At 38.1% G+C, this 16,492-nt stretch overlaps 1 protein-coding gene across 2 annotated transcripts in view; it reads right to left on the bottom strand.

Moving 5' to 3' along the window:
- Nucleotides 1-16,492, bottom strand: part of CCDC68 (coiled-coil domain containing 68) — a 60,615-nt gene that overhangs the window by 28,507 nt on the left and 15,616 nt on the right. For both annotated transcript variants that reach the window (XM_030810096.1, XM_030810097.1), the window contains exons 4-8: nt 14,841-14,927; nt 9,457-9,597; nt 8,332-8,457; nt 6,265-6,393; nt 37-119 (exon numbers count right to left, since the gene is read on the bottom strand). In XM_030810096.1, coding sequence (XP_030665956.1) covers nt 37-119; nt 6,265-6,393; nt 8,332-8,457; nt 9,457-9,597; nt 14,841-14,927 — 566 coding nt within the window. The remainder of the gene's footprint in view (nt 1-36; nt 120-6,264; nt 6,394-8,331; nt 8,458-9,456; nt 9,598-14,840; nt 14,928-16,492) is intronic.

Below are 16,492 nucleotides of genomic sequence, written 5' to 3'. Positions count from 1 at the left end.
AGGAACTGCCTTTACTTAACAGGTAGCTTTGCAAACCTTTTTCCATACGTAGCACTGGATTTGAGTTGCAGTAGCTTGTTTTCCAAAGACAGTTTTCTTTCTAGTAGTGTTCTCTTTTCCTAGGAGAAAATAAGATACAAATTTTGCTAAACTGCATGTGTATGTTTGGCAAGGCCTTCCTCTTGTCATACTATAACTATGGCTTGAGCTAAAGAGTTAATTTCACATGTGCTGTTACTCCTCATCTTCAAGGAAACCTGGCCAAGTATTCTCCTGTGTGCTTTATACATAGTTCAACTATACGCCAAAATTGTCTTCACTCTCTCACCTGCCTGGAGGACTTCTTCTGCTCCTCCTCCAGGGCATTGCCCATAGCCTGTTCAGCTCAACCTCTTCCACTCACTTCTGCCCATCCTACCACATGTAAACAGCCTGCTCATCCCTCGCTAGACCCTGGCTCTCCCACCCTTACACCTGCTTCGCCTACATTAGACCGAGTTGTTGGTAACCAAGGACACTAGATACCTCTACATACTACGTGGCATCTGTCAGAAGGTAGTAAAGCAATAAACATATTTTTGATGAAGGATCAAGGCCACAAAGGATACAACTGCTTTCCAATTAGGATACAGGAGAAACTGAGATTGCAATTTTATGATGCTGGGAAAGAATATCTTTTAAAAAGATGCCTTAATTTGATTATTAAGCCAAAGCCTTTCCATCCAAAAGGAAAACAGAGAAGACTATGAAAAATGAAGCTGAGATGACTGTGTTCATTTTATATTTGATGGCACTCGGCTGAAAAAAAGGAATTTGGTGCTTTGGCCTGATGGTTTAGGTTGCCAAGTTGCAAAGAATCAGGGGAGATTGAAAAGAGGCAGGAATTGGTATTGGCAACACGGATGGAATTGACTGGAAGAGGCGTGCTGAAACTATAATGCTGTTTAAAATTACTTCCTGCTGCAGCATCTGCGTGAATAGTACACAGCAAGGCAGTGCTGTATAGCAGAAACATCACAAAGACTGTACATAGGGACTTAACTGGTTTCTAAATTTTGGCCAAGGTTTTAAACTCTCTGGGCCTTACTAATGTTAAGAAAAATTAACCCCAACTTGGAAATAAAAACAATATACAGCATATAGTTTTAATGTCATATTGGGTCATCGTTTAATCATCTGACCCAAGGTTTATTTAATTCTCTCAGAGAATTTCCCTGTATTCGCTTTTATTATTTATCATTTGATTAGAGGCCTGAGTCTGTGAAGCTGCATGTAAATTTGTAGATTTCTGTCTGGTAGAAGACATAATCCCAAAGGTCATGGTTTAATTGTCTTAAAGAATATTAACTGTTTTTTTTTTAAGTTTAATCTAGTACTCCTATGCTATTTTCACTTTTTCTCCAAAATGCCTATAAGTGGCTAGTTTCTGAAAATATTTTATTTAAACCAGCTTTGTCATCTTACTGTTTCCCTCATTAATTAATGAGTTAGTTACAACATTTGACTTGTATTCATTCTACATTCATTTGACTTATATTTATATCTTCTGAGCATTCCTGAAACAGGGATAATATTACCTATATTGAAATGTTGGGATGATAGAGATAATATATGTAAAAGGCATACAGGCTTCCTGGCACATATTTGGACCTCAATATATAATAATTTGAAGGTACTAATTACTTCAAATCTTATGTGTTCTATTATTTTTTAAAATTACGCTTTTTCAAATTTTTCTTATAGTATTCTTGCCACATAGAAATTGTCCTGGAGTTTCCCTAGCTGTGTTCAAATTATTTCTGAGGGATCACAGATACTCTCCTTCCTTCCTTCCTTCCTTCCTTCCTTCCTTCTTTCCTTCCTTCCTTCCTTCCTTCCTTCCTTCCTTCCTTCCTTCCTTCCTCTCTCTGTCTCTTCTTTCTTTCTTTCTCTCTGTCTCTTCTTTCTTTCTCTTTCTTTCTTTCTTTCCTTCCTTCCTTCCTCTCTCTCTCTCTGTCTCTTCTTTCTTTCTCTCTGTCTCTTCTTTCTCTTTCTTTCCTTCCTTCCTTCCTTCCTTCCTTCCTTCCTTCCTTCCTTCCTCTCTCTCTGTCTCTTCTTTCTTTCTGTCTCTTCTTTCCTTCCTTCCTTCCTTCCTTCCTTCCTTCCTTCCTTCCTTCCTTCCTTCTTATACAGAGTTTTGCTCTTGTTGCCCATGCTGAAGTGCAATGCTACAATCCTGGCTCACTGCAACATCCACCTCCCAGGTTCAAGCGATTCTCCTGCCTCAGCCTCCTGAGTAGCTGGGATTACAGGCATGTACCACCACGCCCGGCTAATTTTGTATTTTTAGTAGAGATGGGGTTTCTCCATGTTGGTCAGGCTGGTCTCGAACTCCTGACCTCAGGTGATCCACCCGCCTTGGCCTCCCAAAGTGCTAGGATTACAGGCATGAGCCACTGTGCCCGGCCCACAGATAAATCTTACAAGCATATGATGAGGCTTGGATTGTCAAAAAAACACACCACAGATAATGTATTTTGAATTTGTAGGGTGAGGGAAAATAGTGCCTAACAAATGTTAAATAGACTTACTCTTGGTTAATGGATTTTCATAAACAGGGGTCAAGGGGACCAGACAAACGGACAAGTAAATGCTCTCCCTTGGCCAGGCTCTGCCATCTAGCTTGGGTTCTTTTTGCCTCCTCTTTGACAACATAGAAAATCTCACCATACCAGATAGCACTTCTCAGGCAATGTCTTCAGGAAAGGGAGAGGGAGTTCAGAGCACCACACAGTGGACAACCCACTATCCCCAGAGCCATACCTCCAGACAGCTCCAGGTTTCCCTCACCAGGCTGTTCAGACAGGGCACCAGTTTCAATCATTGCCAAATGCTAACATCTAAATGTTTTGGAACCAAGTCTATCATTTTTGTCCAGCATTAGAGAAGACGGGGGCATAATGGAAAGGGTTGTGATCTAGAAAGTGGAGGATTGTGGAATAGTTTCTGGTTCATGCTGTCCTCATTTATAAAATGATGATGAGGAACTAGGTGGTCTCAAAAGTGCCTTTGAGCTCTAAAATTGCAATGGAGCTAAATCAATGACACTAGAAAACAAATATGATGTAACAGAGTTGCACTGCTAGCAAACGGAACATATGCCATATTAAAATGCTCTTATTGGGCATTTTTGCTAGCTTATCACTGTGCTTATGGAATTCATTCTCACTGCATTCCTGATTAAAGTGGGACAGATGGTGAAGGTTTTAAATAATATGTTCATTACCAGACCTCATACCACTAATGGCTATTTACTGGAGCGGTGGATTGTTCAAGTGAGTAGCAAGTAAATTTTTCTCCAGGGGGCACCCACGACCAGGGCAGTATTTATCAACCTTTGTGAGGATGTTCGTTTTTAAGTTTTACTTTATTTTTGAACTTGTGTCTTTTTCCTATTAATACAAAAGGCCCAGTACACCTTCCTCTTATTCTGGCTGGCACTCCCCCCCTGAGACACTCTTCCTCACAGCCTGTCTTCTCAGTCTCTCTTTAAACCAAGAAGTTGCCAAATTTTGTTCCTTATAATTTATTTGCTTGTTTCACAAATATAAAATATTTTTAAACCAATTTGTTTTTGTTTTTTTTTTTTTGAGACAGAGTCCTGCTCTATAACCCAGGCTGAAGTGCAGTGGCATCATCTCAGCTCACTGCAACCTCCACCTCCCAGGTTCAAGTGATTCTCATGCCTCAGCCTCCAGAGTAGCTGGGACTACAAGCACGTGCTACCATGCCCAGCTAATTTTTGTATTTTTTTTTTTTTAGGAGAGACAGGGTTTCACCATGTTGGCCAGGCTGGTCTCGAACTCCTGGCCTCAAGCAATCCTCCCACCTCAGCCTCCCAAAATGCTGGAATTACAGGCATGAGCCACCACTCCTGGCCTAAATCATTTTTTATTTTAAATAAAACTCCTGCACATTTCTCCTCCACATCATCCACACTTACCTCCACCCTCCAGAGATTCCAGTAGGCTGCCCTCCAGAAAGTCACTGAACTATTCTGGAAGGTTGCTGCATGGCCTTACTAAGCCATGTGCATCCTGTCTACTTCCTTTGTCCAAGATCTCCTGGAGACAGCCCACTGTTATGAGTTATTATCAGGGCAGGAGCTAGGCCATCACTTCCCAAGAATGTCCTGCCAGGATCTGAGTCACTGAACCTTATTCTGGGGCATGCTCCTCTGCCTTTGACTGGGCTTTCAGCCTCCTTAAAGGACTCATAGAGGAATTAAGAAAGGGAGATCTGGGAAGTTCCTTGAGCCTCACACAATCCAGATATACTACATTGTCATCTCCACAAAAAGAGACTGTCTGGTTCATTCACAAATGTATAGTCAGCCCCTAGTTCTATGCTACGCATGGTGGTGTTCAAATATTTGTTTAGTAAACAGTCAAGTAAATATACCCCAGAACTCTGAGATGAACTAACATCTAGTATACATTTCCTGGGATCACCAGGAAATAGAAATTATCTTCTACTGTTCTTTTTTTTTTTTTTTTTTTTTTTGAAACGGAGTCTCTCTATGTCACCAGGCTGGAGTGCAGTGGTGCGATCTCGGTTCACCGCAACCTCCGCCTCCTGGGTTCAAGCAATTCTCCTGCCTCAGCCTCCTGAGTAGCTGAAACTACAGGTGTGTGCCACCATGCCCAGCTAATTTTTGTATTTTTAGTAGAGACGGGGTTTCACCATGTTGGCCAGGATGGTCTCGATCTCTTGACCTCATGTTCCACCCGCCCCGGCCTCCCAAAGTGCTGGGATTACAGGTGTGAGCCACCATGCCCGGCCTGTTCTTTTGTTAATTTGGGGGCAGTGACAGTTGCCACTAAACCTGACCCAATATTACTGGGTTTGAGATGGCGTGAACTCTAGACTAAACTTAAATTTTAAGCTGTTTAATCAAGTTGTTTGGTTAAGCAATTTATTCTTTTCCCAGAATTGTCTTTCTTTCCTTAATGCAAACATTCTTTGTGCTATCGTAGTTTTGTTAAGCTATTTATTATAGGCTCAAGTATTCTACCACTACCAAGTACACAACCAAATATTATAGTTTTTCCAAAACAGCGTAATTATAAATTGTCATGCCTGGATAAACTAATTGCTTAAGGAGATTCTAACCCAGTGATTCTGCTAAAGTATAACACTCAGTGACCTTCCACATAATACACATGCAGCTGAATATTATTATCTTAGAGCCACTTGATAATGGGCATATTTAATTTTTGTGATTTCCTCATAGGACCTTCACCAAGACTACAAATTCAACCAAATCACAATGTCATAAAACTTTAAATTCTTGGGAAACATTTTTAAACAAATCAAAGTTCCTTTGGTAAGAAACCTGAACACTGAAATGTGATGTTTTTGAAATGACATTTATAAAATGGCATAAACCCAAGTAGACTCATAAAGCAAATTAAAGCTAAAAAGAACAGAGGCAAATACAATAAATATAAAAAATGTATTGGGCAATATTTACTAGTATCCAAAGCCTATATTTTTCTCTATCCCCAATTCAGTTTCAGAGATGCCAGTTTTCTCTTTGTTTTGCTATTAAAAAATATTCCTTGATTTTTCCAAATTCTAAATTCTATGGCATACATACACAAATTTATGTGTTCACCTTTTGTGTATATTTGGAGTGCCAGCTACTTAAATGAACATGGCGTAAAACATTTTTAAATTTTTCTTCTATTATTACTCTTCTCTAAATATGCCTTCTTAAAGTTCCAATTTCTATAGAATGGATTTTCTTAATGTGAACCGTATCTCTCCTAGTGCAGCCGTAGGTTTTTACAAACACAAAGTAGACTTGGGTGGCCAAAAATGGATACTGCACTGACTCTAATACATAAAAATGCTGTGATTACAGGGACCTGCTATATTATTACTCCTAATAGATGGACTTTGTGATCTTTTCCATTATTTGCATTCACAGCCTCACCTGGTTCCCCTTTCTAAGTCACATATTTCCTAGAAAGAGAAAGTGACAAATGATGATATGACTACAGTATTTGCAGAAAGGTAAATCAATCACTACAGTATAGATCATATGAAATGTTTATGGGAAAAATTAATAATAAATACTTCCTAAGGCCAAGAATTGTAAAGAATACTTTCACATAATATTATCTTATTTAATTTAATATCCTATTTATTTTAGTATTATTTTATTTCATTCTCATCCTAACGCTGTCAGTAAGAAAATCCTCTAATTCTCCAGGGGCGTACCTTTTCCATTCTCTGTACAAGGTTCTCCAATTCTGTAATTTGACTGTGTTTTTCTTCAAGTTTTTCAGCAACTTGATTCAGATTTTCAACATGTTGTTTCAATTTCTGTTCTTTTTCAAGCTTGTTAACCTATGGTCAGAGAAACAGTTGTGTTGTGAAAACTCTGTTTTTCTTAAACCTATACACATATTACCTCTTTCTATAATTTTCTAATTAGCCAAAAAAATTCAGAATTCATACTTGTTTAGAATTACTCTTTTGATTTCAGTGTTTACTTCAAAATAACCCTGATAGACTACAACAACATTAAATAGAGAATTTATAATGTATAAATATTCTTCCTAGAATGTTTCCGTTTGTTACCATAAAGCATACTTCCTGAACTGGTATGAGAGACAAAAATGCTAATTTAACAAAAGCAACATTTTTGACGTTTTCTCAGCAATTATTTTCCAGAACAAAAAAAAAACCTTACATGTTCAATTAAAACACGTTTTATTTTTAATTAGAAAGTGTCATGAAAGCAGAATAACTCTCCTCAGTGTGTCACAGTGCTACTTCATAGCCATAGAGCAGGAGTTGTGCTAAACCATCATAGGAGAGAAGACTCCATCTAGCAGGCAGTAAGCCACAGTGGGACTGTGTCAACTAACTTGTTACTCTTCTGCGTGTGTATTTAACAAAGCTTGACATTTCACAGGGAAAAATAAGTGTCTGGCTTCGCTTGTAAATACCAAGTGGGCCTTCCAGTCAGGTCACTCCAGGCTGGCGCCCAGCCCACATTACAGGGATGCATGCTTCCCGTCCCCACAAGCCCACAAGCGCTCCCATAGCATAGAGCCCTCATTTGCTTCCCGCTTATGTTCTTCATCTGCACCCTGCATGCATGTGAGTTTGCAACCATCACTACCACAGCCTGATGCATGAAAGGGTGTCACCTAGGCAGTGAATTTCCTGCTGTACTCCCCTGGGGACCTTCTTAGAGCCTGAGCTGACAGACACCTGGGTGCCCCAAACTATGATGAACGAACTTTCCTATTAGCTGTTTTATATTTTAATTTTGGCAAACACACACACACAGGCATACACAAACTTTTTTGACCCCTCCAGGTCTACAATATATTTTTCAGACAGATTTTATTGGTCCTAGTATATATACTTCAGATTTAAAAACAAATGAACAAAAAAGAATATGTTTGAGTGTCTGTACATGATTTTTATTTTTAAAATTTATACATATTTACATATTAAAATATAAAAATATATAACTATATATTTTTAAATATATAACGTTATATATTTTTTAAAATGTATAACTTTATATATTTTTAAAAATGTATAACTATATATTTTTAAAAATGTATAACTATATTATTTATATAAATATATTTGTTTATATAGATATATATTTACTTATTAGATATATAATTATTTATATAGATAATATATATAATTATTTATATAGATAAATATATATCTATATATTTTAAAAAATATATAGATATATATTTTTAAATAATATATAAAAATATAAATAATATAAAAAATATATAACTTAATATATTTTTTAAAATATATAGATACATATTTTGTTTTCTATTTTATTAAATCCGAAGTATGTATCCTAAGACCAAAACAATTTTGAAAGCATGTGTCTAGCCCAACTCTTTCATTCTAGAGACAAGGACACCCAAATCCAGAGAGGAAGAATGGCTCAGTCTGGGTCATCTAGCGAGTCAATGGCAGAGCCCGAAGAGAAGTTACCAGCCCAGCTCCACAGACCCAGTCCAGATTTCCAGGCAGGGTGGCACTGCCTCCCTCCCACCTGTGCTCATGGGGGCTCTGGGCAAGAACTGCAACACAGCAGCTCAGCGACTCATCTGGGGTGTCGGGCTGAGCAGGGATGAGGGAAATTGGCAAAAAAGACAAGCACACCGCTCCTTTCCCAAGTCTTTTGCCAAGTCACTTGGCCATTGCTTGTTTCATTTCTAACTCTTCTAGAAAGATGAACTTCAACAGCTCAGGGTGGGGGCTAGTTCTCCAACAGACAAGCTGTGTGTTTGGTACCTGGAGTAATTGTTTACTGTCCTCATGCTTCTTTCTCACTTCTTCAGATTGTGTTTGGTAGTTTTCAAATAATCTCTGGGCCACGTTTCTCAGAGCTGCTGCTCCTGCTTCTCTGGAGGCTTCCAGCTAGAAAAAAGGTCACTATGCATGTTCTGACATTTACAACAAAAAGCGTTAAAGGCAGAACAGTTTGATGGGCAATTAAGAACACCAAGGGTATAACTATACCATTTACAGCCTCATAGACAATGGATAGGAGAGAAGACACTGTTACTTGGTAAGAGGAAAATGTAAAATGAGAAGCTCCCTATTTAGAGGGGCTGTTGAACAGGCAGATTTGCCATAGTCAAACCACACCAGAGCTCTGTGCACAGTAACAGCCTGCAGTGATAGTCCTCACTGTTCAGATAACTGCACAGTGCTCTGTCAGCTTATACACTTATTTGCAGGCCTTTTATCATTAATGTCCATAACAGTATTAAAAAGCGTATCTTCCTGAAATAGAAGTGGGACAAGGTTAAAGTATTGAGGGCAATAATGCTAAAATGTTATGAATCTTTCCAGGGTTTAACCTAAGGAAACAATCAAGGATGACTATAAAGATTTCCCTACCAAGATATTCATTGCAGGACTGCATATAAAATAAACCCCTAAAGAGGAAAATCAAAAGCATTCAGCAATAGACAAATGTGAAAAATATTATGACATTTGACTATGAAGGTTATAATTAATATTTATTAAATATGAACACACTTTTAAAAATGTATTGTGGATTGTGGTAAGAACACTTAACATGAGATCTACTAAGTGTACAGTATAGTATTGTTAACTACAGGCATAATGTTGTGCAGTAGATTTCTAGAACTTATTCATCTTGCATGACTGAAATTGTACAACTGTTGAACTTTTGTAAGATATCTTCAATAACAAAAGAAGCCTCAAAAATAAAACAGTGAGATATGATTTGTGAAATATAAAAATGCTTCTCTACGTAAGGGAGCACACAGATGGACCTATGGATGTGTATGGACATCTCTCTGCTTTTACAGAGCCACAGATGCTAACAACCCATTCTATTAGCTCAAAGTCTCAAAACACAAAATTTGAAAATTCTAACAGTCATACCTTGATTTTCAATACTTCATTCTCTTTGTTCATTTCTAAGAGCTGTAGGTCTTTTCCTTTTATCTTTTTCATAAGCAAATCTAAACTGCAACAAGAAGGATCCATTTCAGAATCAGAGCCCTGTTGAAGGTTTCCACAGTGCTGAAACAGACAAATGAAAATCATAGACCTGGCTATCTTTTCCTCTACAAACTTTGACAACAATAATGATCATTTAGTATTACATATATCAAAGAAGCTTCAGGTCAGCATAAATAAACATCTTTTGAATCTCAAATATCAATGGGAAATTCTAGATGAAGCAGCTGACTTCTATATTTGCTGAAATTTAAACAGATTCTTATATTGAATAAGTGGGCTTCATCCCTGGGATGCAAGGCTGGTTCAACATACGCAAATCAATAAATGTAATCCAGCATATAAACAGAACCAAAGGCAAAAACCACATGATTATCTCAATAGATGCAGAAAAGGCCTTTGACAAAATTCAACAACCCTCCACGCTAAAAACTCTCAATAAATTAGGTATTGATGGGACGTATCTCAAAATAATAAGAGTGATCTATGACAAACCCACAGCCAATATCATACTGAATGGGCAAAAACTGGAGGCATTCCCTTTGAAAACTGGCACAAGACAGGGATGCCCTCTCTCACCACTCCTATTCAACATAGTGCTGGAAGTTCTGGCCAGGGCAATTAGTCAGGAGAAGGAAATAAATGGTATTCAATTAGGAAAAGAGGAAGTCAAATTGTCCCTGTTTGCAGATGACATGATTGTATATGTAGAAAACCCCATTGTCTCAGCCCAAAATCTCCTTAAGCTGATTAGCAACTTCAGCAAAGTCTCAGGATACAAAATCAATGTACAAAAATAACAAGCATTCTTATACACCAATAACAGACAAACAGAGAGCCAAATCATGAGTGAACTCCCATTCACAATTGCTTCAAAGAGAATAAAATACCTAGGAATCCAACTTACAAGGGACGTGAAGGACCTCTTCAAGGAGAACTACAAACCACTGCTCAGTGAAATAAAAGAGGATACAAACAAATGGAGGAACATTCCATGCTCATGGGTTGGAAGAATCAATATCGTGAAAATGGCCATACTGCCCAAGGTAATTTATAGATTCAATGCCATCCCCATCAAGCTACCAATGACTTTCTTCACAGAATGGGAAAAAACTACTTTAAAGTTCATATAGAACCAAAAAAGAGCCTGCATTGCCAAGTTAATCCTAACCCAAAAGAACAAAGCAGGAGGCATCACGCTACCTGACTTCAAACTATACTACAAAGCTACAGTAACCAAAACAGCATGGTACTGGTACCAAAACAGAGATATAGATCAACGGAACAGAACAGAGCCCTCAGAAATAGCTCCACATATCTACAACTATCTGATCTTTGAAAAACCTGACAAAAACAAGCAATGGGGAAAGGATTCCCTATTTAATAAATGGTGCTGGGAAAACTGGCTAGCCATAAGTAGAAAGCTGAAACTGGATCCCTTCCTTACACCTTATACAAAAATTAATTCAAGATTGATTAAAGACTTACATGTTAGACCTAAAACCATAAAAACCCTAGAAGAAAACCTAGGCATTACCATTCAGGACATAGGCGTGGGCAAGGACTTCATGTCTAAAACACCAAAAGTAATGGCAACAAAAGCCAAAATTGACGAAATGGGATCTAATTAAAGAGCTTCTGCACAGCAAAAGAAACTACCATCAGAGTGAACAGGCAACCTACACAATGGGAGAAAATTTTTGCAACCTACTCATCTGACAAAGGGCTAATATCCAGAATCTACAATGAACTCAAACAGATTTACAAGAAAAAAACAAACAACCCCATCAAAAAGTGGGCAAAGGACATGAACAGACACTTCTCAAAAGAAGACATTTATGCAGCCAAAAAACACATGCAAAAATGCTAATCATCACTGGCCATCAGAGAAATGCAAATCAAAACCACAATGAGATACCATCATACCAGTTAGAATGGCCATCATTAAAAAGTCAGGAAACAACAGGTGCTGGAGAGCATGTGGAGAAATAGGAACACTTTTACACTGTTGGTGGGACTGTAAACTAGTTCAACCATCGTGGAAGTCAGTGTGGCGATTCCTCAGGGATCTAGAACTAGAAATACCATTTGACCCAGCCATCCCATTACTGGGTATATACCCAAACGACTATAAATCATGCTGCTATAAAGACACATGCACAGGTATGTTTATTGAAGCACTATTCACAATAGCAAAGACTTAGAACCAACCCAAATGTCTAACAATGATAGAATGGATTAAGAAAATGTGGCACCTATACACCATGGAATACTATGCAGCCATAAAAAATGATGAGTTCATGTCCTTTGTAGGGACATGGATGAAACTGGAAATCATCATTCTCAGTAAACTATTGCAAGGTCAAAAAACCAAACACCACATGTTCTCACTCATAGGTGGGAATTGAACAATGAGAACACATGGACACAGGAAGGGGAATATCACACTCTGGGGACTGTTGTGGGGTGGGGGGAGGGGGGAGGGATAGCATTAGGAGATACACCTAATGCTAAATGAGGAGTTAATGGGTGCAGCACACCAACATGGCACATGGATACATATGTAACAAACCTGCACATTGTGCACATGTACCCTAAAACTTAAAGTACAATAATATAAAAAAAAAGAGTTAGAATGACATTTTAACTTTTATGTTTTCTATAGTTTCAAATATACTGATAAGGGCTTTTTAGGAGATAATGTCCACAAGGCCAGATATTTTTTAAAAATCTAAGTTGTGGACATAATTACATTTTGGTCACATTGCATTATAGACTAATACTGTCAGACCTAATAGTTACAATACATAATAGTCAATGTTTGGTGATGCTTCACTGTAATTACCTCATATTAAATTTCCAATCAGAGATGTCAGAACTGAATGGCACTGCCATTATAACTTGATGTAAGCTCTAGCTCACTGAAAATACACTTGGAACATAAATCTCATCTGGAATCGTGGACACACGGAGGTGGATAATAAATTGGAAACCATCTAACTTAAACTGTCCATTTTACAGATGTAGAAACTGAGGACCAGGGCCCAAGTTTATGCAGCAAGTGAGCGGGAGAGCTCATGGCACCGCCTCTTGAATAGTTATTGTGTGCTCTTTCTGTTCTTTCAATTTATTTCAAAACTGAGAAACCATTACACAATTACACATACACTACAATTATAATAACAGCTTCTATTTGTTAAACACCTGTTATGTGCCAGGTTATCTTTTAGATGTTTTACGTACAGTCCTTTGTCTGAATACTCAAAACACTGGAAGGTGCTAGGCCCTTTACACAGGTGAGGAATTTGAAGATGAGAGTTTAACTAACACACCTAAGGTTTTACCTAAAGTAATGCCAGACCAGAATTAGAATCCCAGTTTGTTTAACAACAAAATATATGTTCTTTTCCCTACAACATAATAACTATGATTGCAGAAATAAAAAACTAAAAGAACTTAGTGTATGTGGATAACATCCTCCCTCACCATAACTCTGTCACAGTTTTGTGTTTTAGAGTCAAGACCCTAGTGCATACTTCCACTCTTCATATACAGAGTAGGAATTATTTTCTTTTTTAATTTGTTAAAGAATATTTGACAAAAACTCTTGAAGAAGGTAGATTGTCAGCAGTGGTAGATGGCTACAAAGATTGTTGATCAGTGCTTTTCAAACTTCAGTGTGCCTGTGAATTACTGGGTGATAGAACTGGTTAAAAATGCAGATTCTGAATCAGGAGGTCTGGGGTAGAGCCTAAATGCTGCATTTCTAACAAGCTCCTGGTGATGCTGAGCTGCTGGGACTGCAGACCACACTTGACAGTAGCAAGGCCCTAGATCACTATGGTGAAATCTCTACAGGGCCAGAGGGCTGATGTTTTGATGCATGGTTGATCTGCTGACCTTCTGTGGTTTGAGGTGGCTGAGGCAGACACATGGCAACACAATGTCGTCACCATTCCTAAGAAGCTCCTCCTATCTATGGTGGGCATTCGGTCTTCAATTTCCTTGGCCCACGGACAGCATTTGACAGAGGGGTCCCACCCTGCTTCTGAAACCCTCTCCTCATTTGCCTTCAGTGACTCCTGCTAAAGTGGCCTTGACAGGAGTAGCTTCAAACCATAAGAGGTCAGCAGATCAACCACACATCAAATCATCAGCCCTCTGGCCCTGTAGAGATTTTGCCATGAAAATCTAGGGCCTTGCTACTCTCAACTGTGGTCTACAGTCCCAGCAGCTCAGTATCAACAGGAGCTTGTTAGAAATGCAGCATCTAGGCTCTACCCTAGAACCCTGAAATCTCCTTCTTTTCCTCCTAATCCACCAGCCTCATCTCAGCTTCCTGGGATGGTTCTTCTTCCTAATATCTAAACATTGGGAACGGGCACATCAAGACTCAGTCCTTAGATATGCTCTCATTTCTCTCCACACTCACTCGCTTGGTAAACTTCTCCAGTTTCAGAACTTTAAATACAATCCTTAAATGCCCCAAATCTCTACCCTGTATCCTGGACCTTCTAGCTCAGTCTTCTACCCGCAGCTCCAGAATCAGGTGTCCAGCTGCCTATTAGAAGCCTTTACTTGGAGGTCTAACAGGCAGCTCAACATAGCCCAAACTGAATTTTTTAATCTTCCCTATCATTCCTAAACATAACCTTGTTTTCTAGTTTAGAAGTATTTTAAATAATAATTGAAGCTAGTTATGTTAGTGTGGGAGGCTGAGGGTGATGAAATTGACTACATTTATGCATTATACCCCACGTTCTGGTGGACTCTGTGGCCATGCCTACAGTGGACAACACTAATTAAGTACACTTGGCTCAGATGTGGTTTAGCTTGGTGTAATCCAGGCAAGGCTAAGTGCAGATTGCTCGACCTTAGGTATATAAAGCTGATGTTGGGGAAGGGAGTGCATTCAAGCTTATCAACTATCTGACAAAGTCTTCACTCAACTCAGGCGTAAAAGCTTCAACTGTGTGTGTCTATTCGTGTGGCCCACGTGAGCCCAAAAGCTCTGCCTGTCATTGGGAAATGTTGCTGTCATGGATCTTGGCTGGGCCAACATCTTCTCATTTACTTTCGATAAGTAAGCCTTGTTTGATATATTCAAGTAAGGCCTAGCCATTCCAATTTGATCTTACAACATTTGTGGTTAAACATTTCACACATATGGCCATTAACGTCTTTAGATATGCATGAAATATTTCAACACTCATCCTTCGAATCTTCAAAGAACTTAGTAATTGCCCAAAAAATTACTTTAAAAAGTCTAAATGGCTTTATGCTAATCTTCTGCAGGAAATTATTACCTTTGCATCTAGTTTGTGATTTGTACTGTTATGTCTTATTTCATCTTTAAACATCTGGGTCCTGATCTTTTCCAGAGTAGTTCGAATCTAGAGAAGGAAAAAAAAAAACAACATTTTATTTGTTTCAAAGGCATTTAATGCCAAATACTTTTTTTCTCAATACCAGTTACAGGGTACCTGATTATCTAGAAAGTAATACATATATACATATATTGATCTCAGATTTAAATAACTGCCACCATCAACCTAACTTGCATTTAGGCTAATATTGTTTAGATTGCTGAAAGTAAGCATTTGGTCTTTATAACTCTTTCTCAGACAAATCTAAAATATCACTTAAGTGAATATTATCCCCAAACAATTATTATTTAGTAATTAGTACTTAATACTATTTAGTTTTGTTTTGTCTATTTAGTAATTTAGTACTAATTTACCGTTTAGTAATTACTATAAAACAATTACTACTTAGTAATCACTACAAAATAATTACTACCTAGTAATTACTACAAAATAATTACTATTAAGTAATTACTACAGAATAATTACTGAGAGATCATACACATTTATGCATGAAATATAAGCCCCATGTCTTGATGACCTATGGAGTTGCAAGACATTCAAAGATGATGGAATTAATTGATCTGAACAGGTTATAAACTATGCCAGAATTTGTCCATTATTTAACTAAGTAATTAAATAATTCAAAAAGGTAAAATATGAAATTTCTCTTTTTATTCAGCATCCTCTTAGACTGTAAGACTGTAAGAGTAGGAGCCAGGTTTTTACTCTAGGACATTTTTTTATTTTTTATTATTATAATTTTTTTGAGATGGAGTCTTGCTCTGTCGCCCAGGCTGGAGTGTAATGGTGTGATCTCTGCTCACTGTAACCTCCGCCTCCTGGGTTCAAGCGATTCTCCTGCCTCAGTCTCCTGAGTAGTTGAGATTACAGGCACCCACCACCAAGCTGGCTAATTTTTTTGTATTTTAAGTAGAGACGGGGTTTCTCCATGTTGGTCAGGCTGGTCTCAAACTCCTGATCCACCTGCCTCGGCCTCCCAAAGTGCTGGGATTACAGGCATGAGCCACTGCACCTGGCCTACTCTAGCACATTTTAAGTGCTTAATACATGTCTGTTGTAAGAAACAGTTAAGAATATATATTTCTGTCAGCCATTATCATTTTGGATTCTCATAAGACTTCACGTTTTTAATGAAGTGATATGCCAACCCACAGTCACTGGCAATAGTTACCCTGAACTGTGAAAAGGAACAAGGTAATGAGAGGCACCAACTCAGCAGGAAATGTAAACATCTACTTGGGAACACGATCAACACTCATGAAACCACTGGAAAACATTATAAAACAGTAGGAAATCCAGTGGTGAATAGTGAGGGACAAATTAAGTGCTGATAGGTGTTCTGAACCCTCCTGGCCCATTATTCAATTTTACTGAGTGAGGAAAATCATTTTACTCCAAGCGTGGGAACAATTTTATATCCTCAAGAGAAATGACTAAACATGGGTTTAAATTTCAGCTAGGAAGACTGTCCTTTGCCAAACTAGAGTTGTTCCTTTACATATGTTCTATGGAGAGGGAAACAAAGTCCTCCAGCCCATATTGGAATTTCTCTTTAAAAAACCATATCATAC

Source organism: Nomascus leucogenys, chromosome 4 (assembly GCF_006542625.1).
Source record: "Nomascus leucogenys isolate Asia chromosome 4, Asia_NLE_v1, whole genome shotgun sequence".
Lineage (NCBI taxonomy): Eukaryota > Metazoa > Chordata > Mammalia > Primates > Hylobatidae > Nomascus > Nomascus leucogenys.
The sequence above is the reverse complement of the archived record's forward strand: the minus strand, read 5'-3'. Positions and strand labels throughout refer to the sequence as shown.